At 45.5% G+C, this 23,575-nt stretch overlaps 1 protein-coding gene and 1 pseudogene across 6 annotated transcripts; one reads left to right on the top strand and one right to left on the bottom strand.

Annotated features, from left to right (window-relative positions):
• Positions 1 to 127: 127 nt before the first annotated feature.
• IDNK (IDNK gluconokinase) lies at positions 128 to 20,635 on the bottom strand. Of its 6 annotated transcripts, XR_012374755.1 has the most exons (8): positions 20,506 to 20,635; positions 13,444 to 13,474; positions 12,970 to 13,056; positions 8,087 to 8,130; positions 6,067 to 6,202; positions 3,212 to 3,329; positions 458 to 594; positions 128 to 300 (listed from the first exon to the last, which is right to left on the bottom strand). XR_012374755.1 is itself a non-coding variant. In XM_025851645.2 (6 exons), exons 1-6 carry the CDS (start codon positions 20,553 to 20,555, stop codon positions 253 to 255), a joined length of 396 nt encoding a protein of 131 aa, XP_025707430.1. In that variant the 5' UTR covers positions 20,556 to 20,635; the 3' UTR covers positions 128 to 252. The 6 variants fall into 6 exon arrangements, 4 of the variants coding, with proteins under 4 accessions (XP_025707430.1, XP_025707428.1, XP_025707429.1 ...); XR_012374754.1 differs by having other exon boundaries at positions 458 to 3,329; XM_025851645.2 differs by lacking the exons at positions 458 to 594; positions 3,212 to 3,329.
• LOC112808523 (RNA transcription, translation and transport factor protein pseudogene) lies at positions 15,134 to 15,854 on the top strand (annotated as a pseudogene).
• Positions 20,636 to 23,575: the final 2,940 nt, after the last annotated feature.

Genomic DNA, 23,575 nt, shown 5'->3' with positions numbered 1-23,575 from the left:
GTGGAGCACGAGGGGCTCAATCTCAGATCATGATTTGCATATATTTTCCCCCTTTTCTGTAGGTTGTCTTTCACTTTCTTGATAATGTTTTTTTGCACCAAAGTGTTTCATTTTTGATGAAGTCCAGTTTATTCGTTTTATGTATTTATTTTTGTTGCTTTTGGTGGCATATTTAAGAATCCATTGCCAAATCCAAGGTCATGAAGATTTTTCTCCTGTGTTTTTCTTCCAAGAGTTTTACCAGTTTAGCTCTTACGCATAGGTCATTGACCTGTCTGAATCGGTTCTGCAGTCCTCGACCTGCAAAGGAAAGACAAGAGGTCAACCCATTTCCATTCCTCTCTTTCAAGAAAAAAAAGAGAAAGAACAAGGACAAATAACGGTTCAAACAGAACATGGTAACTAGAGGTTAAAGTACAGCTAGCTGCAGACCATGCTCTTGGCCCACCTGACCGACCTGCATATAGTACCGTTCAGTCTGACCTCCATCTTCCAGTGACTGAAGGGTGATTTGTGTCCTATCCAAACACTAAGCCTGCAATCTCATGTACTGTAGTCGCCGTGAACACCGATCCCAATCTTACTGTGGCTTTGCTGGAAATCCAAATATCACATATTAGGCAGGCAATACCTGCAAACCAGCCTAGCAAAGGCATGTGGATGAAATCCATGCAGAATTTGTGAAGAGGTGGTAGTTCTCAACCCTGGCTTCACATCAGAATCAACTGAAGAGATTAAAAAATAAGCCCACCACAGACTCAGTGGAACTGTTTGAGTAAAGTCAGGCATGATTTTGTAAAGCTGAAGTGATTGTGATATGCTGCCAAGGTTAGAACCACGGATTTAAAGGGAAATGGGAATTGATTAGTCATTTAAGGCAGTGCTTCTCAACTTCATTGTGCGTGCACATAACCTGGGATCTTGTTGCAATTCATATTCTTACTCAAAAACTAACTCAGAATGGATCCAGGACATAAATGTAAGAGCCAAAACTATAAAACTCTCAGAAGAAACAAAGGTGCAAGTCTTAACTTTGGACTGGGCAGTAGTTTCTCAGATATGACACGAAAAACATAGGTAACCAATGAAAAATAAGTTGGACTTTAGCAAACTTTAACTTCTGTGCTTCAAAGTTGATCAAGTAAACAAACCCCACAGAATTGGCAGATGATGTATCTGTTAAGCATCTAGTATCCAGGATATATAAAGAACTCTTACAACATAACAATAAAAAGAGGAAAAAACAACCCAATTTAAAAAGGCACAAAGGATTTGAATAGACATTTCTCCAAAGATAAGCAAATGGCCAAATAAGCACATGAAAAGATGTGCACCATCATTAGGGAAATGCCCATCAAAACCTTAATGAAATGCCACTTCACACCTGCTAGGATGGCTGTAGTCACGACAAAGAGAAAGTGACAAGTGTTGGTAGGATTGCTGGTGGGAATGTAAAATGGTGCAGCTACTTGGAAACCAGTTCAGTAGTCTTTTAAAAGGTTAACCACAGGAGCCCCAACTACAGAAGGAAGTGGTACAGATCCTCAGAGATTAATCTACTAGTTCTCTGTTATTCAGCCCTCTGACCTCAGAGTGTAACCAACTACTGCAACCTGACCCTTTACTTAAGATGGAAAGCCTACTAATTTCTCACTTCTTGAGAATGGAAGTTCAGGTTAAACCCTCTGAGCTCTGCTTTGTGTCCTAAAGATAAATGTGTCAAATCTAGGCCTAAAAGACCTTGGTGACAATGATACCTGACAAGTAGAGGGAAGAAAAGCAGTGCCTGGCATCCAGGAGCTGGCCTACTACTAAAAGTGAGGTGTCTTTGTCCTAAATAATTTCGCAGAATACCTACATGGCTACAAGACTGCTCTGTGACCAAAGTCAAAAGATCCATTTTGTAATTGTGCCTGCACACAGAGAAAAACAAGAACGTCATCCGTTCCACAAAAATGACCAAATACCTCCCTTACCTAGACATGTCTTGATGAATGATCGCTTTTAGCCTCACTCAGTTCATTTCTCTCACCCTACTAAGATACCCAATCATTCCCTACTTCCTCCACAGCTTCCTTGAATCCCCCCCTCAAATCACCTAATGTGTCCAAAATACAAGTCCTTTTGTGGAGCGCCTGGGTGGCTCAGTTGGTTAAGCAACTGCCTTTGGCTCAGGTCATGATCCTGGAGTCTCGGGATCGAGTCCCACGTCGGGCTCCCTGCTGAGCGGGGAGTCTGCTTCTCCCCCTGACCCTCTTCCCTCTCATGCTCTCTATCTCTCATTCTCTCTCTCTCAAATAAATAAATAAAATCTTTAAAAATATATATATATATATAAGTCCTTTTGTGACATCTTACTGAGATTCCCCCCATGGTTCTGAGGGTCTGTTCTCTGTTACAATGAGCAATAAACCCAACCTGTATAATGCAGGTATGTTCCTGCATCATCTGGAGCTGAGTAGTGCTGCCCTTTTTAGATAATGCATGCATTTTCTATTGTGCCATAGTCCTCACCATTCCCTAATGTCTGCTACATCCCACCATTATTGTTTTTGCTTAGGTCCCCTGGGCATTCAAATGTGCAGGTCCTACCATTGACTGTCATGATTTTGGGGCATTTCCCCCACACCATCTGACTGGATCCTTAGTTGAGCTATGTGTTAGATATTCAACATTAGGTCTTGGGTCCTCCTGAGTGATGGCCCATGACTTTCCATCTGTAACCCAGAAAGTGAAATTCAGTTTCTATAGCATCTAAGGCCACTGGGGGAAACTCCACTGGAGGGATTGAAGATTGTCTGGGAATCGGCACTAGGCTGTATTTTACACCTGGATTCTGTGAGGGTTGAAAACACCTCCCTACACTGAGGTCCAACACAACCTGTAGGCTGGATGTCTAATATTCTACTCCTTGGTAATTGTTGGCATTATAATGCCCATAATACAGTTAATACTTTAATTTCAATCATTTTGAACATACATATTTGCTATTCAGTGAAGGGAGAATAAACTTGCATGGTAGTTTCAGAAATTAAAATCTGGTTGATGGTATCTTTGGTTAGGGCCAGCCTGTTTTAATTTCTCCCTTCTTGCACTCCCATCCACTGAAAGATAGTTTGCTCATCAGAGCAGTCTCCGGAGAGGCCTGGCCTGACAGTTCTGGAACTTTGAGGCAGCTGGTGGGGACACCACTAGCCCTGCCCGTGGTTACCCAGTGACTGTGTAGCAGTGTTGTGCCTGGAGCTCAGTCTCTTCCGGCTCCTGATTGCAGTGCTGGTAGACGGCAGATGTCCGAGTCTGGTCAGGCACCCGGGCTGGCGTGGAAGCAGCTGGCAGCAGTTAAGAAGGAAGACGTGTTAGAGCCTAAAGACTTAAGATTCACCTACTTAGCAGGGGTTCGTAAGCTCCTCCACAGCCGGGAAAGCAGAGTGGGAGTTTGTCTTGTGGCCATGCAGCCTCGGACGCCAAGGGTGACAAGCGTAACGAGCTAGCATTCATTGTGTTGGTTGTGGTCTCCACACCGTGCATGTACTCTCAGTTGTCACAACTTTATGAGGCAGGCGATGTCTTAGAGGAAAGGAAAACGTCGAACCTGCACTTGCTTCCGTGGAGTAGGGGGCAAGATGGAGAATTCCTGCCAGAGGGGGTGGTTAAGTGGTATTTGCAGGGTGGAGAAAATCATTGGCATCTATTTGAGCCACAGCAAACAGGTCTCAGCTGCCTCTTCTTCACAGGTCAGAGAGCCTGAGCAAGGGTATGGTCAGGGCTGGGTGGGGAGCTGCCTTCCACTGCCCCCAACCGAGGGACAGGACCCATGGCTGCCTGCAAGTGGTGGTCTCAAGGGCTGGGAGAGCGGTTTGTGCTTGCGGTGTTCCTTGGGGCCGCCAGAGGGCAGTACTGGTGCACGCGTTGGCCTCCCTGTGTCCATCTTGGGAAGATTTAAGCAGTAGTTCTCAACCCCAGGAGATCCAATGCCTCTCTTCATTTTTAACAACTATTTTCTGATGTCCCACTTCCAGAAGTGAAATTGATGTCTAATAAAACCCCAGCAAATAGTAAATATGATACCTTCCCTCTAAAGGAGAAAAAGGGAGAGTAACTTCTGATACACTATGAGTTTCAGTATGTAACACTTGGACACAGTTGCCCTAGACCAACACAGTGGAGCAGCTGGGTGCTTGTGCCTATGGGCTGATCACTGTGAATGAAGAATTACAAACACAGGTTGATGTAGGTGTGTTACATTCGTGACAGAAAAAAACACTTGATTTTTCTGACATGGTGAACAACTCCAGGTAAAATTTAAAAAGAATACAATTGTTCCTTTTTGGTATTCTTGGGAATTTCAGTGTATATTACAACTGCAAAAACATTTTCATTTATGCATATAATAGCTTCTGTGCTCTTATAAGCAGTCTTTCTCACCAGGTCCTACGTGACAGTCCAGTGGAAAATCAGTTATTTTTTGTGAGCAACGGCCTTCGCTGAGAACTCTAGCCTCTGCCAGAGGATGTGAGATGCCCTGTCCTTCCACCCTGATGGAAGCCACCTGAGAACCAGAGCTTTGTGTTGCATTACAGGTCCACAGACCCTGCAGAGTGCCCATCACAGTATCCAGTCCAGACTCTGAGGAGAGTGGACTGATTGAGTCCTTCCTCTGTGTCTGGGGGTGACTCTCAGCCAGCCTGAGTCTGTGGACTGGCCAACCTGAGGGCTTGGACCCCGAGTACTGAGCGGTGATGCAGACTGAAGCCAGGCAGGAGATGCCTCTCAAATCGCCTGGCAGAGAGGAAGATCTGAGGCTTCATGTTTTAAGCAAGGTCTGTCTACCCAAGAAGGGCCCTTTCACTCCCCTGACACCCTGGCACATATTCTATCTGTAGTTCCCAAGACAGGCTGCATGCCCTTGTGGGAAAAAAAATGGGTGATTGGTTCCAAATCTCACTTTCTGGGCAGGGCTAATCAGTGGCGCTGCAGAATAGCTGCATTCTGGGGCTAGGACAGAGGTTAGGATAGGTGGGTAAGAATGCTGCTTTCTGGAGCCTCTGGGGGCAGGGCGGAAACGCAGGCGGTGCTGGCCCAGAACGCACCAGGGCCTCCAGCCTCCCGCACAGCCTCACCCAGCCCAGTTGCCCCTGGACCATTGCTGCCCCGGGGGGAGGTTCGTTTCATGTCAGGCCATAGCGGCTCTGGTGCTCCTTGTCTAGAGTCCTCTGCTGACAACTTTAGCAGCAGGAGGGCAGGTGGCTGCCACCAGCCTAGTCTCACAGGGGTCTCCGTGAAATGAGTGGGGACAGTTGGGTGAGTCCCATTCTTCATCCACTGAAGTTCCACCTCTGCAGTGTTTTATATCAATGAACTATATGTGCTTTTTACATATTTGTCTTGAGATGATCCAAAGAAAGAGGATTAGGAAGCGTGTGGTGTGACGTGACGCATCGGTGAGCGGTCGATTCTGTACGAGTTTCTGCTCCTGGGACCAATTTCCAGGGGATGCCAAGGATAGCCAGGTTTCATTTATTTGTTCAAATACAGACATGATCAGGGATGTTCTGAATAAGGTTGTGATTTACAGCATCGATTATAGAATTCCCTCTGGTCATCTGTTTAGATCACAGGAATTTGGATTTCTGTTGAAGCTTTACTTTCAAAGCTCCCTCCCGTCTCCTCCCCAGGTGCCAGAGCACAAATTCCTAAAAATACACCCAGACAAGTATAGCTCAGTACACTAGGGCTTGTTCACCCCAAGAATTTAGAATATGGTATTGGCAAAGACACTGGAACATAGTTTGGGTTGGGACAGAGGTGTCTGCTTGATTGTTCTGGACCCCCGAGCTGAAACAGTACAGTATATTCTCATTTTAGAGTTTCCATGACTGTAGCAATTATCTCTGAAAGGTTTTTGTCCACACTGATTTGGATGAAATTTTCTGGAGCTGATGGGGGCTCCAAAGTATCGAACTGGGACTGCAATAACTCAGGGGGCATAAAATGTCCTTTTCTTTTGAGTAAACGTCTAGAGATGACCTCAAACGACCCACTCAGATGGACCACAAGGAGCTTCACTTCAGCCGGCTGTTTGTCCTTCCCCGTCTCATCACACTGCAGGGGTGCACATTCTTTTCCTCGTATTAAGACGTCTCTGTACGCTTTCTTCAGAGCTGAACAGGCTAGAACCACATGCTGTCCAGAGGCTATATCTCTGTTAAAAAAGGGGGGAGAGGGACTAAAGAGTGAGGACCTTTGAAGTAACTGGTGTCGATTCTAGGTTGAAGGCTCTGGTCCTTCTCTGCTGGTGGAAGGCATTACAAAATGGTGGTCGAGCGTCAGGCAGTCCTGGCTTTAAGGTAAAGATCCTCCTTCCACTAGTGAACCGAGCTGTCTTGGGCAAGGTATATACCTCCCTGACCATTAGTTCATCATCTGTTAAATGGGCTACTTAGAGCACCTGTCCATAGTGTTGTGAGGAACAGTTTATCAAGGTGCCCAGTGCACAGGAAGTGCTTGGAAGGTGTCAGCTCTGCCCCTCAGCCACCGAGTGTGGACACGGCTGCTGGCGGGTGCCTGTGCCACACACACCTCAGCTCAGGTTTTCCACAGGTGTTCAGTGATTTAAATCTCACAACTGGCTTCTCCCCGTTCCTACTCTACACTATGCTGGGAGTCTGGTGAAGTTACCAGTGCACAGCTGGAGAAAGCAGGAGAAAGGGGAGTATCAGACTCTCTTGTGGTCAAGGTGAGCAAGATAAGAGAAGCATCCAGGGATGTGCTGAGAAAAAAACCTGAGCCAGAAGTAGAGGCAGAGTGACAAGGCACCACGAAGCGAAGCCAGTGTGCTCGAGACTGCCCACGTAAGTGAGCCCCCTCTGTGCCCCCATCCGTGGTCAGGAGAGGCAGCCATCTTCTGGCTGGGAAGGGACTCAAGTAAAGAGGTGAAGGGTGAAGGGTAAACCCTGGCTTGAGTACTTGGTAGAATGTTTGCTTCAGAACTGAGAATTCTGAAGGCGCCTGCCTTGCATCTACGGCCAATGTACACTTGAGATCCAGTGGATGGAGTGTATCATCAGCAACGAACGTAGGTACCTGAGCCTTCTGGCTCTTCCCAGAGGCCATGGGTGAGAACTTGTTTATTCTGGGTCTGAATGTCTGATTGCTGCTCTCCTGAGCATCTTCATTTCTGCTTACATCACAGGTCAGTGTATTTGATCTCTCGTGAGTCTACTTATGTTAGAGACCCAGTTGGGTAGGAGTTTTCAAACCCTAAAACCCTAAACCCCTAAACTCTAAGCCTATGCAAAGACAGGGTTGCCAGCTATGTCAGTGAGGTGTGAAAAAGTAAACTGAATCTTTAATCTTAAGTATATTCTAATTGCATATGGTGCAGATGGTTTTAGATTTATAAAATATGAAATGTCATCTTCATTTTAGAAAGCAAGATTTATAAGCCATTCCCTGCCTTTTCTTTACCCTTCTCCACATCCCAGCCAGGATTCCCAGGGTTCAGGTCGCCAGATGGGTGAAGGGGACCTCATTTGCTCAGAGGCATGATACAGAGCAGACAAACTGGGACTCCCAATTCTGGTGACCAGTTAATCTGTTCACTTACAAATGACCCCAGGTCTTCCCTGGTTGCCCCAGCTTGAAGTGGGGGGAAGAGGTGGAGACAAAGATGTGACTAGAACAGTCACTGGTGGCTTCAGTTACCACCTTCCCAGCACTTAGGATGTTTTAGAGACCGTTCTGAGTGCCCCCCAGGCCCCATCTCACTAATTCTCACAGTGATCTGTGAGTAGGAACCATATCCCTATTTTCAAATGAAGAAACAGGCTTATGGAGGCCAACGGGCTGACCAGGATTCCCAGATGATAACTGTGGAGCTGTCTAGAAGGTTCATTTCCAGAACTCAGCTAAATTACACGTGGGTTCTGGCTGATGTAAATCACTGTTGATTACTTGACAGAAGTGCCCTCCATTCTGGGATCCTTTATCATCAGCCAGTTGTGATTTCAAGAATGTTTTTTTTTTTTTTTTTGCCTCTACTTTCTGAGGTTTTCTTTACTCACTGGCTTATGCCAAGGTCTCTTACCTTAGTAAAATGTCATGTAAGTTGCAGAGCCATGGAATCCTGTCCTGAAATTAAAGCAGACACAAAGTTACTTTCCCAGGTCTTGTTTATTTATGAAGAAACACAGTTAATCATGTTCATCGGTGTTGAAGTCCAGAGAAATCTTAGTGGTTTTGAGAAGTAGGCCATGACAAGGCTGCGGGGTCAAGTCTCCGGGCAGTTAAGCACAGTGACATTATGATGGGGTTAGCGCCCTCTGAAGAGACCAGGCAGCTATCGTGTGCTCGCCCTCCAGTGCTGTGGCCTCTCCTCTCCCACACACCTGCAAGCCAGGGAGAGGGCCCTCACCAAGACCCCGCCCACGCTGGCATCCTGATCTGGTACTTACAGCCTCTAGGACTGTGAGAACTGAATGTCTCTTAGTTAAGCCCCCAGTCTGTGGTATTTTGTTACCAGCGGTCCAAGCTGACCAAAACTCATCTGAAAAACCATCTGGGCCTGGGGCCTTTTTTGAGGGGAGAGCTTGGATTACAGATGCAATTTTTTTAATGAGCATTATGTTATGTTCAGGTTTTCTATTCTTGATTCAGTTTTGGTATCTGAGATAGCAGGAAGAGACCACACATAAAGTTAGATCTTTGGACCTTCCTGATTCTTAAGCCAGCTGCAGCATCAGCAAGGTCTTAGTTCCATATGGGGGGAAAACGCAGAATAGGCTCTGCCACCAGATCACTGCCATCCAAGCCCATTTTCCCACAGTAGTTTATATTTTTCTAAGAAATTGTCCAATTTAAATCTTTAAATAATACAAACATCAGTTTGTTCACAGCCCTCTTTTCATTCCTACTCTTAATTGTGCTTTTTTCCCACTCTTGATCAGTCTTGTTAGAGATTTGTCTTTTTTTTTTTTTTTTTTAAACAGCATTGCTCATCACCTACATAGTTTCTTTGGCTTATATTCCATTAATTTCAGCATTCATTTCTGTTTTTTTCCTACATTCTTCCTTTTTGTTTATTGTTTTTTCCTGCTTGAACACTTAGCTCATTACTCTCCATTCTTGTTATTTTTCCGGAAATGCTTCCAGAGCCCATAGATTTCCTTTTAAGTAATGTTTCAAAGGCATCCCATAAGTTTTGGTTGACAGCACTTTTGTTGTACAAAAGTAGAGGGAAGGGCATAATCCAAGACTGGGAGTATTAAAGATAGTGTACAGACACTCTTGAGTAAACGGCTGAAGCAGATGCTTCTTAGCCCTGGTGAGCAGGAGGTGTGGGAGTTGGTGGTGAGGAAGATCGGGAGAAACCGTCTTGACTGGTGGTCAAGAACTTGAGTGACTGATAAGAAGGTTGGGCTTAATGGTAAGGGTATTAAATAGGACTTGGAGGCATGAGCTCAAATTTTGTGTTCACATTTGTGGTGAAAGGGAGTGATTTGAGATCCCCTCTTCACAAAAGCAGAAATTGGAAAGAAAAGGAGATATTAGAGCAAATTCACTCAACTCTGAGTAGTTACTATGAAAGTTAAACACACAGAGTCTTAGGGGAAAGAGAAGAGGAAACAGCATAACCCAAATGAGCATCTCTGCCTGCTGGGTCTGACATTCAAGGTCATCTCGTTTCTGATGGTGTCCCCTGCCCCCAGCCCAGTGCTTGGAGGTAGTGGGCACAACATCTGCTAGAATGTTCTAGCAGGAGTTCAATCCGAACATCAAGAGGACAGGGAAAGATTCCTGGGCCTGTGGTTTGGTGATGTGATGGAAACATCTAGAGACATGAGGTGTCTCCTGGAAGGGGATGGTGGTTAAAGGGAGAAGGGGAGTTGGAGCTCAGAGGAACAACTCAGGAGCCTGATTAGGCCCAGCGCTACTGGGGGAGGCGGACGGAGCGGAAGGAAGGAGCGGGTGGGGAAGAGCAGCGGCCAGGGACCGGTGTTTACCAGGGACGAAAATGAACTTGAGACCACAGAGAAAATAACACATGTGAAAAGTATACCCCAAAAAAGATAGGAAAAAAACTCCAAAATTCAAACTCCAAAATTCGTAGGTATTTTTTGAAAGATAAAACTAAGAGTGGGGCGCCTGGGTGGCTCAGTTGGTTAAGCGACTGCCTTCGGCTCAGGCCATGATCCTGGAGTCCCGGGATCGAGTCCCACATCGGGCTCCCGGCTCAGCGGGGAGTCTGCTTCTCCCTCTGACCCTGTTCCCTCTCGTGCTCTCTCTCTCTCATTTTCTCTCTCTCAAATAAATAATAAATAAAATCTTTAAAAAAAAAAAAAACAAAAACCAAGAGTGATATATTCTGTAAAAACATTTTCCAGTACTTTACTTTCCAAATTTTCTATACAGGGCAAGTGTTACATTTATAATCAGGAAAATTTTTCTCAAAAATCCCCTCATTTAACAGACTTTGAACTCTGCTTCAGTGTCACTGCAGACTGCTGGGAAAGCATGGACCTGGGGTGGGGGGGCACTGGCAGCTTGCAGCTCCTTTATCAGCACCAGCATCATCACACTAATAACATCCTGTCACAGCCTGGGGGGAATGTCTGTCTAGGCCAGCGCTGTCCACTAGAGCTTTCTGTCATGAGGGAAGTGTTCTCTGCGCCATCTGGGTGGTAGCCCCGGGCCGCGTGTGGCTACTGAACACTTGGGCAGTGTAACCCCGAGAACTGGAGTTTACAGTTTATTTTGTATTCATGTCCATTTAAATAGCCTGAAGGAGCCCTTGGAATATTCAACACAGATTCTCTCTCTTCAAACCTCAGCCCGAGCACAGAACCCTCCCCAAGCCTTCCCCAGAGGAGAGGGTACCTCTGCTCAGGCTTTCCCATGGGTCCTCCTCACAGGATCACGGGGGCGGGACTGGTTGCTAGGGTGGCCAGGAGCCGCTCCCCACCCTCCCCACCCTCCCACCCCCGCCAGCCCAGCTGTGACCCACACCTTCACTCTTAGCTGAGCTCTCAGGAATGTCAACCATCTGCCATTCTAGCTCTTTCTCTCCCTGGAATATAGAAAGTCTAAAGCCTGGCTAACTTGTACAGTTTCTCCTAAATATATTTAGTGACTCATTGTGTTTCTTCCAGTAACCAATAACCTTTTCCTCCGTACAATAAATTCCTCTTCTGAACTCTACTCCTCCCCCCATCCAGGCTGCCCACTTAGCAAGCCTCGCTTGTGAACAGGAGGAAGGATGTTTAAATACCATTTTAAAAAAATCCATCCATTTGGATTGCTGTACTTAGTTCTTTAACTTAACTTTTATTTGCACTCACCAAGGAGAAAAATAACACTGGCACGGTCACATTTTACACACTCGGTAGAAATGGTTTATGTTACGCATAACATGTACATATAGATACATTAGCGACAATAATAAGTGATATTTACAGAATGATTTGGGTGCTTCACTGTGCATATTTTTAGTGGTATCTCATTTAATCCTCCCAAGAACCCAGTGAAATGGGTCCTGTTACCATCCCTACTTCACAGGAGGAAAATGAGGCGTGGAGAGACTGAGCCATTTGCCAAAGGCCACACAAGCTTAGTGGTGGAGCCAGGTTGTCTGCACCATGTCTTTATCTCTAGTATAATGTCATTATTATGCTCCACTTACTACTCTGTATCTCTTTTATGGTTCCCTCCTCCTATCTTCTAAAGTCAAATGTCGCAAACTTAATTTTGATGGTTCAAAGTCTGAATCTTGGCCACCTCAAGCCATACTCCCTGAAACAGAAGTGTACACTCAGAGTCCCTAGAATTAGACCTAGTGACGGTGAGGGACTCCAGTCCTTTGGGGCAGGACAAAGGGAAGAGAGTGAGCTAGCGGCAGCACAGCTGGGGCCAAGGTCTCTGGAAGTGGAAACCACAGCATTGGTCTTTGGCCAGTTCCACTCTGTTCCTGCCCTTTGGACACCCCGGCCTGTGAGCCTGGCTGGGGTCCCAGCCCTCACATTTCTCCTGGGCTACAGTGAGTTACACCAGCGAGTCCAGTTTGCACCTCTGCTTTGGGAGGGACCCTTAGGAAATGGCCTCATGATGTTGCATAAAGGAATGAGGTGCTATTCATTCCTTCCCTTACAACTGAGTCACAGGTATCTTCCGACATTTATTGTGTGGCCAGCCCTGGGGGTATATAATGGTCAACAGAAAGGCCACTTCCTAGCCCTTTCAGAAGTAAAATCTAGTTGCAGAGATAAATAGTGCCAACTTGCAACCAGACCCCGGGCCGGGTGGGCCGTGGTACTATGAGAGTTTATTACAGGAGGTTTTACTTCAGTAGATCCAGGAGGGCTTCCCTGAAGAAGTGGCACGAGAGCTGAGCTGTGAACAGGAGCAGGGTTAACGAAGAGGGACAGAAGTGCATTTCAGACAGTGGGAACAGCAGGTGCAAAGGTCCTGTGGGGCAGAGCAAGGTAGCAGGAGTGACTGACAGGGGCCAGGGGGGCTCTGGTGGAGAGGGAGGGCGGGCACAGCACCCGAAGAGACTGGAGCGGGGCATGTTGAGGCGCACAGCTGTTTGGTCTTGACCCTGAGATGGATGGGAAGCTTCCAGAGGGCGCGATTTGAATTTGTAACAACCCCTCTGGCTTCGGGGTGGTTGCAAGTCTGGTGCCAGTGGAGCTCAAAGGCCTGGGGAGGAGGATGAAGGTAGAACCTGGGGAATTAACATCCTGCAGCTTAAAAGCCTGTAACAAAGTGTCCTGGCAGACCCTGCCCAAGCAGGGGTGGGGTGGGATCCTGCCTAGCTCTGCGTTCAGAGAGAAGTTCAGGGCCAGAGCTGACCACGTGCAGGACCCCGGGCACCTGGCTTTGGAGGCATAGTCCCTCCTGGCCCGAACTCTCCTCCACCACGTGCTGCGAGAGCTCCGCCTGCGGCTCCTGGCTGGAGCGTACGGCAAATGTTACCTGGTCCTTCAGCGGGATCCCTTTTCCCATCTTCATTCGGTTTTCCTCTGGGTGATAGTCGTCCGCATCGTAGAATTTCCATCCCAGCTTTAAGAACAAAGGAAAGGGTGTATGTGACAACCACCATTACTGATACTACCGGGCAGGTGTGGAAATGGGCAGCCCGAGGACCACCCCCGCCTTCCCCTCCCCCGGTGGCCTCCCTTCCCCCACTCCCACCCCCCACCCCCCACGAAGAAGCAGGGAGGCTGTGATGCCACATCACTATCCCTGCTCACTGGGTTGCTGCTCCTTTCATTCATCACTCTTGGTGATCACCAAGGAGAAAACCAAGATTGCTCCATTGGGCTTCACAAGCCACATCCGTGGTGAGTTTTACAAACCACGATAGGCCAGAGGAAGGGGTGCCGAAGGGGGAGAAGCAAAGAGACAGCGCAATAGGTCTCACCATTGGGAGGCATTAGAACAGGTTACCTCAGATGCCAGCAGGGCGCCCACGGTCGATCTGTGGAGAGGACACAGAGGTTCAAGTGAGTGCCCTTCCCAACCTGTGCGTGCCTCCTACCATGCGGGGTGCCCTGGGAGACAGACAGCCAGCCTGCCATGGTGAAACCCAGTAATTTCATGATATCGAAGCAGTGACAGTAATGCTCTCGGCCCTGGAGTCCAGAGCATGATGTTAGCGTTCTCCAGGAATTTAAACAGTTACCAAGTTCCACTAATTTTCTTTTCCAAAAAGCAATATATAAGATCTCATTAAACTCCTGAAGTTCTTTCTGAAGTTTTTTGTTCCCCGTTCTAGAGATAATTATATTTTGCAAAAAAAATGCTGAATAGAGATGAGCTTTTATGGAGGGTACTGGAAGGAGGGGTCCAACAGGGGGTTTAACCTCCCAGCGCAAGGCTCAAGGAGCTCATAAAAGCATTGACACCTTGTTTGGGGTTTAACAGAGACATACTCTTAAAGAATAAAATAAGATTCGGAATGAGAAGTCAGTCTGGGAGGGAAATGCCCTCTGTGCGGTGCGTGTGGTAAGGACCTTCTGCTCCCCTAGCAGGCAGCACTCTTGGGAAGAAGGGCTTGGGTCTCAGCACCTAACAGCTGGCCACGTGCTTCCATGCAAGTCACCTTTCTCTCTACCCCTGTTTTCTCACCTGCAAAATGGGGGAACTGAGCGACATGTATCCACTCCCTACTTATTTCACTCAGCCAATACTGAGCACCTGCTAGTCCCCAGGATATGAAAATAATGAAAATAAAACCCTGTTTACATTCTAGCTGGATTCAAGGGTCCTCTCTTTTGTGAAGAAGGTCTCAGGGAGCTAGCCATTAAAGACACACGTGTACCCAACTGAGACCTGCTCCCTGATGTAACCAAAGGATTGCAGAGGACTGTAACTTCTCCCATTAGGTTCACTGTGCTGAAGTTTGCAAAGGGAGACATACTGCAGCCTACTGGTGATGAACTCCACGGCTGGGGAAGCCAGAGCTGTGCATGACAGAAAGTACACTGAAGACAGATGAGCCAGGGATGGACACATCAGGCACCACTCACAATTTAAAAGAGCTATAGAATACTCATGAAAGAAATTGAGGAAGACACAAAGAAATGGAAAAACGTTCCATGCTCATGAATTGGAAGAACAAATATTGTGAAAATGTCTATGCTACCTAGAGCAATCTACACATTTAAGGCAATTCCTATCAAAATACCATCCACTTTTTTCAAAGAAATGGAACAACTTATCCTAAAATTTGTGTGGAAACAGAAAAGACCCCGAATAGCCAGAAGAATGTTGAAAAAGAAAAGCAAAGCTGGTGGCATCACAATCCCAGACTTCCAGCTCTATTACAAAGCTGTCATCATCAAGACAGTATGGTACTGGCACAAAAACAGACACCTAGATCAATGGAACAGAATAGAGAGCCCAGAAGTGGACCCTCAACTCTATGGTCCACTAATCTTCGACAAAGCAGGAAAGAACGTCCAATGGAAAAAAGACAGTCTCTTCAACAAATGGTGCTGGGAAAATTGGACAGCCACATGCAGAAGAATGAAACTGGACCATTTCCTTACACCACACACAAAAATAGACTCCAAATGGATGAAAGACCTAAATGGGAGACAGGAATCCATCAAAATCCTAGAGAGACGTGGGGACCATGTTCCAACTCAAGCTGTCGGCCCTCGACTACCACAACCTGGCTGGCTTCAACTGCAAAGATGAAACAGAATTTAGAAACTTTATTGTTTGGCTTGAAGACCAGAAAATCAGACACCACAAGATTGAAGACAGAGGTAATTTAAGAAACATCCACAGCAGTGACTGGCCCAAGTTCTTTGAAAAGTATCTCAAAGGTGTTAACTGTTCTTTCAAGATTCAAGATTGACAAGAAGGAATTGACTGGCTTCTTGGTTTAGCTGTTAAATAATGCTGAAAAATACAAGGACTTGGTACCTGATAATACAAAAAATGCTGACAGTGCAGCTAAAAATGCAGAGTCATTGATCAACTTGGATGTAAATAATCTTGATTTTAAGGCTAGTGTAATGGCTTTGACTAACCTTCTTCAGATTCAGCGTCATGATGATTACCTGGTAATGCTTAAGGCAATTTGCATTTTGGTCCAGGAGGACCTGACCTAGGATGCAGTTGCTAAAGCAAATCAAACGAAAGAGGGCTTGCCTGTTGCTTTAGACAAACATATTCTTGGTTTTGACACAGGAGACGCAGTTCTTAATGAAGGTGCTCAAATTCTGCGATTGCTGCATATAGAAGAGCTCAGAGAGCTACAGACAAAAATTAATGAAGCAATAGTAGCTGTTCAGGCAATTATTGCTGATCCAAAGACAGACCACAGACTGGGGAAAGTTGGAAGATGAACATCTTAGGATTTCAGCTTCTCACCTACTTAGTACAACTGGGAACCATGTACGCTCTGGCATGTGTTTGGAAATCAAATGTCACATTTTCAAAGGAAGAATCCTAGAAAATTAACTATGTTCTTGAGATTTACCATCATTGCTTTTTCTTTAATCAAGTTCAGGAAAGTGGATTTTTTTTTACTGTTATGTTTATGTATCTATAATGCCGACCCCCAGCTTTGTTACAGAGACAATACAGATACTCAAATCATAGGAAAACTTAAAATATTTTATTGGAGTAATCTAGAAAATTTGAGAAGTGTTACATCTTTGGTATTTATAAATGTACTAACTTCTGTACCTAACTACAGAGGGACTTGCAGAATCAGAAGATACAAATTGAAACATTCTAGCACCTTTTAATATAAATAGAAATGCAGTGATGCAGAGATTAAAAAAACAAAAACAAAATTTAGAACTTTCGCTGGAAAACTATAAGTTGTTTTTCCCCCACCAGCTGTGCATAGCCTTCTCTAGGTCAAGGCTTAGGGTCTGTAGGATTGTGTCTTTATACAGACAACCTTGCTGTAATTTCTTGGCCAGAAAATTAGATTTAAAAAATTAGATTTAGGGTTGTCACATATTCTAATTGGTTCTTAGTTGAATGAACTTGACTTTTTAAATATGATAGAAATGTTTATAAAAATTGCTTTAATAAGCAGCAATTAAAATTGTTACTTTAAAAAAAAAATCCTAGAGGAGAACACAGCAGCAACCTCTTCGACCTCAGCCGCAGTAATTTCTTCCTATAAACATCACCAAAGGCAAGGGAAGCAAGGGCAAAAATGAACCATTGGGACTTCATCAAGATAAAAAGCTTTTGCACAGCAAAGGAAACAGTTAACAAAACCAAAAGACAACCGACAGAATGGGAGAAGATATTTGCAAATGACCTATCACATAAAGGGCTAGTATCCAAAATCTATGAAGAACTTATCAAACTCAACACCCAGAGAACAAGTAATTCAATCAAGAAATGGGCAGAAGACACAGACATTTCTGCAAAGACATCCAAATGGCCAAAAGACACATGAAAAAGTCCTCAACATCGCCCGGCATCAGGGAAATCCAAATCAAAACCTCAATGAGATACCACCTCACACCAGTCAGAATGGCTAAAATTAACAAGTCAGGAAACGACAGATGTTGGAGGGGATGCGGAGAAAGGGGAAGCCTCCTACACTGTTGGTGGGAATGCAAGCTGGTGCAGCCACTCTGGAAAACAGTATGGAGGTTCCTCAAACAGTTGAAAATAGAGCTATCATACAATCCAGCAATTGCACTACTGGGTATTTACCCCAAAGATACAAATGTAGTGATCTGAAGGGGTACATGCACCCCAATGTTTATAGCAGCAATGTCCACAATCGCCAAACTATGGAAAGAGCCAAGATGTCCATCAACAGATGAATGGATAAAGAAGATGTGGTATATATATACAGTGGAATATTATGCAGCCATCAAAAAAAAAGAAATCTTGCCATTTGCAACGACGTGGATGGAACTAGAGGGTCTTATGCTAAGCGAAATAAGTCAATCAGAGAAGGACAATTATCATATGATCTCACTGATATGAGGAATTTGAGAAACAAAACAAAGGATCATAGGGGAAGGGATGGAAAAATGAAACAAGATGAAACCAGAAAGGGAGACAAACAATGAGACACTCTTAATCTCAGGAAACAAACTGAGGGTTGCTGGAGTGGAGGGTGGTGGGAGGGATGGGGTGGCTGGGTGATGGACATTGGGGAGGGTATGTGCTATGGTGAGCACTGTGAATTGTATGAGGCTGATGAATCACAGACCTGTACCCCTAAAACAAATACATTATATGTTAATACAAAAAAAATAAAAAATAATAAAAAGCACTGATAAAACAAAAGAAAAAAAAGAGCTAACCAAATTTGGGTGTAGACTGGCAGGGAGGAGACTGAAGGAAAAGGAAAAGCCCCTGTCTGCTGCTTATCCAAAGCTCCTGAACTAGAGAACAGCAGGACTTGACATGGACCCCAGGCACAGTGCTTGGCTCAGAGGAGACTGGTTGGAGCAAGCATTACAAGCCAGTCTGGAGCCCAAAGGTCTCTAAGCAGGTTGGTCTAAATCAGGATCAAGGAGACTGAAACAGACTGTAGGACCGTGGTGGTTGGCTGGGGCACAGATTAAATGCAAAAGATATTCAAAAGGCCAGAAGCTGAGGGTGTATTCATGTAGGCTGTTAAAACATAAAGAAAACTAACATTGCCACCTATTCAAACAGCTCTGTTTATTCATTTGTTCATTCATCCATTAAGGCAGCAAATATTTTTTGAGCATCTACTACATGCCAGGCATTGTTCTAGACACGGCAATAAACAAAAAGATCCCTTGCATTCAGGTAGGAGAGGGGGAGGCAAGAAACAGTAAATGAGTAAATGCTTGACATTGTTGTTCTAACAGTGGTTTAACTACATTCTTTCTGGTTTGAGACTGTTGTTTTCTTGAGACATTTTTTTTCTCTCAAATGTTATGGAGTATAATTTAAAATCCTGCAAGGCCCTAACAAGAGCTCACAAAAGTCACCAAAGAACTCAATGTTGCTACATCTGTTGATCGATATAATCATTCTCATTTTATTACTCAGTCTGTCAGCGATGGTCAGAGGGCCCAGGGCTCAGTCCTTGGCCAGCTTCTTGATCTTTACTCACCCCCTCAGTGATCTCAACATCTTATGTCTTTAAATATATCTGCGCACCAAGGATTCCTACATTTATATCTAAAGTTCCTCTCCTGAACTCTGACTTGGATATCCAATCAACCACTTGACCAACCCACTCAGATGACTGATAGGCAATTCACCACATCCCACCATATTAAGCTCCTGCTATTTTTTTTCCCCAAACCTGCCCTGCCTACTGCTTCCCCATCAGTCAGTAGTAACTCCCTTCTTTTAGTTACCCAAGCCAAAAATCCCGAAGTCATCCTTGACACCTTTCTCCCTCTCTCATGCCCCACATCCAGTCCATCAAGGCATCTTTCTGGTTCTGCCTTCAGAGTATCTCCAGCATATGACTTCTCCTTGCCTTCATTGTTTCCCTGACCTCATCTCCCATTACTCAGCACAATAGCTTCCCTGGTAATCCACAATGAAACAAAGCCTCCGGGCCTTTGCACTTGCTATATTACCTTTGCCTATATTGCCCTTTCCCTAGCTAGCCACCAGGCATAGTCCCTCACTTCTTGTGGGTCTTGCTCAGATACCACTGCCTCAGAGGAACCTTCCCTCACCATCCTGCCTGCTCTTCTTTGTTCTACTTACTCTCCTTTATTTTCCACTTGGAGCACCTCCCACTGTCTACCACACTATGTACATGTTATTTATTCACTTCCCGTCTGTTTCCCATACTAGAATGTAAATTCTTTTGAGGGCAGGGATTTTATCTGTCCTATTCATTATATATCAGTGACATGGAGTCAGGATCAAGCTCTATAAATAATTACTGAACGCATGAATATCATAACCATATAAAGCATATGGTTCAGACCCCCCCCATCTGATCCAAGGCGCAGAGGGGTACATGAATTGTCCAAGCTCACACAAGCAGGCAACAGCAGCAGAACCAAGACCCTGGGCTCTTGACATCCACTACATCACACCATAGAAGCAGTCTTACACTCAACTTCTTCAACTCATGCAACAGCTAAGGATTTTCAGGCTCCATGTTTTATGTTACTTTTATTCCAAGACTCCCCAAATTATTTTAATTTCTCAAGAGGTGAGGCTAAAAATGCCACAATAATTTTGAAAACCTAAACTTTCCTACCTGGAGCAAGAAAGAGTCTTTAATATATACTTGACCACACAAGCAGTTCGTGGTTCAGAAAATTCTAGAAGGGTACTATAGGCCTTTGAAGTTATGATATTTCACTTGATTCAGATCTTTTTGCCGCCTGTGGCGGAATGCTGCCGTAGCTGCCTTTTCCGGTAAAGAGCACAGTTAGTTTGGTCTAATCAGGAAGCCAAAGTCTAGCTCCCAGCCCCCAAGTTGGCCAGACTGGGCTGGGCAGAGGCTTTGTGGCATCCGTTGTTCCTCCTTGCAAATCCTTAGGGGGTTTTGTGACTCCTTATTAACACTGACTCGTTCCAGGTAAAGCTGATAAACGTTGATCGCAGCCCAGAGAAAACAGACCAGCAGGTGAACTCATCACGAAAGTCCGGCACCTCGCAGGAGGGAGCTGCCGCTCTGCCCAGCCTGACAAGGTCTGTGGGAGACTGGGACGAGGTTTGCCCCTGTGCTTTGGGCCTCGCACCCTGCCACCGCGTTCTGACAAGAGACTCCCAAACACCGGCCCTAGTGACCGCCGGAGCCACCGCGGGCGGCGCCCCAGCAGGCGCCTCTTCACAAAGGGCTTTCGCTAGAGCCTCTCGGGGTATCGATGGAGAACCCGGGTCTCGGCGCCCCGGGGCGGACAGGTGCCCCGGGCCTCAGCTTCCTCATCTGCAAAGGGAAGCTGGAGGTTCCCCAGAACCCTGCGTACCCCGCGGGCCCGGAACGGTGACGGCTCCGGCCTTCGCCGCGCGCGCCGCCTCCTCCAGTGTGCCCCCCGCGACCCTCCGCCCTCCCAGACCTACTTCCCCGAGCCGCTCACGCCCATCACCAGCAGCGCGCCCGGCGCCGCCATGACACAGACTCCGGCTCCTTCCCGCCGCCTTCCCCGCCACGGACTACCGAGCGGCGGGGGAGCTGCACAGCTCCGCCCCCGCTGCGCTGCGCTGCGCTGCTCCGCCCCGCCCACGCGCGCGCGCCCCGCCCCCCCCCGCTCCGCGCCCCGCCCCGTTCCCTGCAGTGGCGGGGAAGTGCAGCCAGCCCTCAGCTTTTCTCCGCCTACTGTCCTCCTCCCCCAGACCCGTGCAGGGGAGCCTCGCCCTCGTCCTCCTCCACCAACGAAAGTAGCTCTTATTTTTTTTTTAAGATTTTATTTATTTATTTGAGAGAGAGAGAATGAGAGATAGATAGCACGAGAGGGGGGAGGGTCAGGGAGAAGCAGACTCCCCGCTGAGCAGGGAGCCCGATGTGGGACTCGATCCCGGGACTCCAGGATCATGACCTGAGCCGAAGACAGTCGCTTAACCAACTGAGCCATCTAGACGCCCGCTCTTATTTTTTTTTGATTGTAGAAAGAATAAGCAGAAAATAAATTCACACGCAATGCAGCAAAAAACATCCATTCCTTTTTAAAAGAATCATTTTATTATTTGGTTTTCATCATAATAAGTGTAAACATCCATTCTTAAAATGATCCCTCCTCCCCTATAGACAGGTGGGTATGAATACTTTATGAAATTGGGATCATGATGTAGACAGCCTATCGTAACCTGGCGTTTTGTTACAAGAATAGGAGGCGGACATCTTTTGGTGTCCCATATGGATTGGACCAGAGTGGCACATGTTGTGGCTGTATGGCTCTGCTATTTAATCTGGCTCCTGTTCTCCGGTAAATTACTTAAGGGGAATGACTATCCCTTTGAAGGGCCCATTTACTTTAGAACAGTGTGTTAATTATGTGTCATTTAAAATATTTGATTAAAAGCACTTCCAACGACATTCTGCCCAACCTCCCTTGTTACCCAAGTTCATACTAATTACTGTGTCCTCGAAAACAATAAAGCTGACATAAAGCACTTATCTAATGAGTATTTCAATTAGCCCTGTACTAACTTTGTTTTATTCCTGCTTAGCCGGAGTGGGTGTTCCTGGATATGCATTTACAGATGAAGAAGTTGAGACCTGGAGAGGAGGTGACCTGCCTAAGGTCTTACAATTCAGTTATGGCTGATGAACGTATCTTGAACATCTACCGTCCCCAGGACTCCAAATATGAATACTACCCTCCAGATGCTGCCAGGTAGGTGGGGAATAGATGCAAGCAAATGCTGTAACTTGTGCTCTGCTTTTTGGCTTGGGCAAAATAATAATAATAATAATAATAATAATAGTAATAATAATAATAAAGTTCACATTTCTTTCAAAGTTCAAAACACAATGAGTAGCAGAAAGTATGGTTTTTCTCCCCAGATTTCCCTCTCAAGTTATGTTCAAGAACCTCAAATTTGCTTTACTTGTCAGGGTGGTAGCAGAAAGCAGTACACTCAAGTTAGGTTGTTTGAAAAGGGTTTAACAAAGGGACTGTTTACAGAGATGGGGGTAGGGTCAGTTAAAGCATCAAGGGGCAGTATCGTTTCCAGTAACTGACAGGAAAAAAAGCCTTAGGAAGAGAAAGACAGAGATGCCCCTTGTTGGGTCAAAGGAGGAAACCAGGAGAATAAAGGACCTCCCCTCCCCTTCTCTTGCCTTCTGGTCTTCTGCTAGTGACAAAACCCCACTGTCCAAACCTAATTGGAAGGCAGAGTTAGGGAGTCTGTTGAGTTGGCTCATTCATGGGCTCTGTGCCCATCTCCCAGGCACAGAGCAGGGAAGAGAAAGGTGTAGAGTTATCTGCTGGGGCAAAGGAAAGATACCCAGCATTTCTGCTCTCAAGTCAGTGAAATAATCCTGTGCTTGCTTCCAGGGCAGAACTCAGAGGGGCCTTGAGAGCTGAATTTCACCTTTTTGTTGGGTAGATATTCCCATAAAAGATGCCTTACAAATCCAACATATCTCATTAAGAGGTGACATCTGTATCTCTTCCGTTCTAGAAGAGTCCTTGATACTGATTCAATTTTGGGAATTCAAATAGATGCATGTCAGGGGCGCCTGGGTGGCTCAGCCAGTTAAGCATCTGCCTTTGGCTCAGGTCATGATCCCAGGGTCCTGGGATCAAGCCCCTTGTCAGTCGGTGGGGAGGCTGCTTCTCTCTCTCCCTCTGGCCCTTACCACCCCCCAGCATGTTCTCTCTCTCTCCTTCAAATAAATAAATAAAATATTTAAAACAAACAAAAAACAAATAGATGCATGGGAGAACTCCACAGACCAAATCCAGGATCATGGCTAATCCCCCAAAGAGCTTGTTACATGCCCTCCTGGAGATAATGCCGTGTACTTGCTTCACATCTTCATAACTAAGAAGGGTCACTTGACAGGCCCAGAACAAGGTTTACACAAAGGCAAAATGATTTCTGTTATCTCAGTAGATGCAGTAAAAACCTTCGGACAAAATTCGACATGTCTTCACAATCAAAATACTCCACGAACTAGGAATACAAAATTCTCAACATGACAAAGAGCATTTATGGAGCCCCACGGCTAACATCCTACTGAATGTTTCCCCTAGGATGAAGAACAGGCAAGGATGTCTGCTTTCACTACTGTCATTCAACATTCTACTAGAGGTTCTAGACATCGTAGTAGGACAAGAAAAACAAAGGCATACAGATTGGAAAGGAATTAGTAAAACTATAATTCCAGATAATATGATTTTGTAATATAGAAAATCTAAAGAATGCGTGATGAATCTATTAAAGTTAATAAATTTGTTCAGCAAGGTCAAAGGCTATAAGATTAACATACAAAAATCAATTGTATTTCTATACCCTTAGCAATAAACAATCTGAAAGTGAAATTAAAATTTAAAATAGCATCAAAAACAGCAAAATAATGAGGGGAAATTTTAAATAAAATAAGTATAGAACTTGTACTCTGAAAACTATAAGACATTATTTAAAAAATTAAAGACCTAAGTAAATGGAAAGGCATCTCCTTTTC

This window comes from Callorhinus ursinus, unplaced genomic scaffold (assembly GCF_003265705.2).
Source record: "Callorhinus ursinus isolate GAN/ISIS: 27379988/994484 unplaced genomic scaffold, GSC_fseal_2.0 scaffold39, whole genome shotgun sequence".
Taxonomy (NCBI): Eukaryota; Metazoa; Chordata; class Mammalia; order Carnivora; family Otariidae; genus Callorhinus; species Callorhinus ursinus.
Note: the sequence above shows the minus strand (reverse complement) of the source record. Positions and strands in the feature narration are given on the sequence as shown.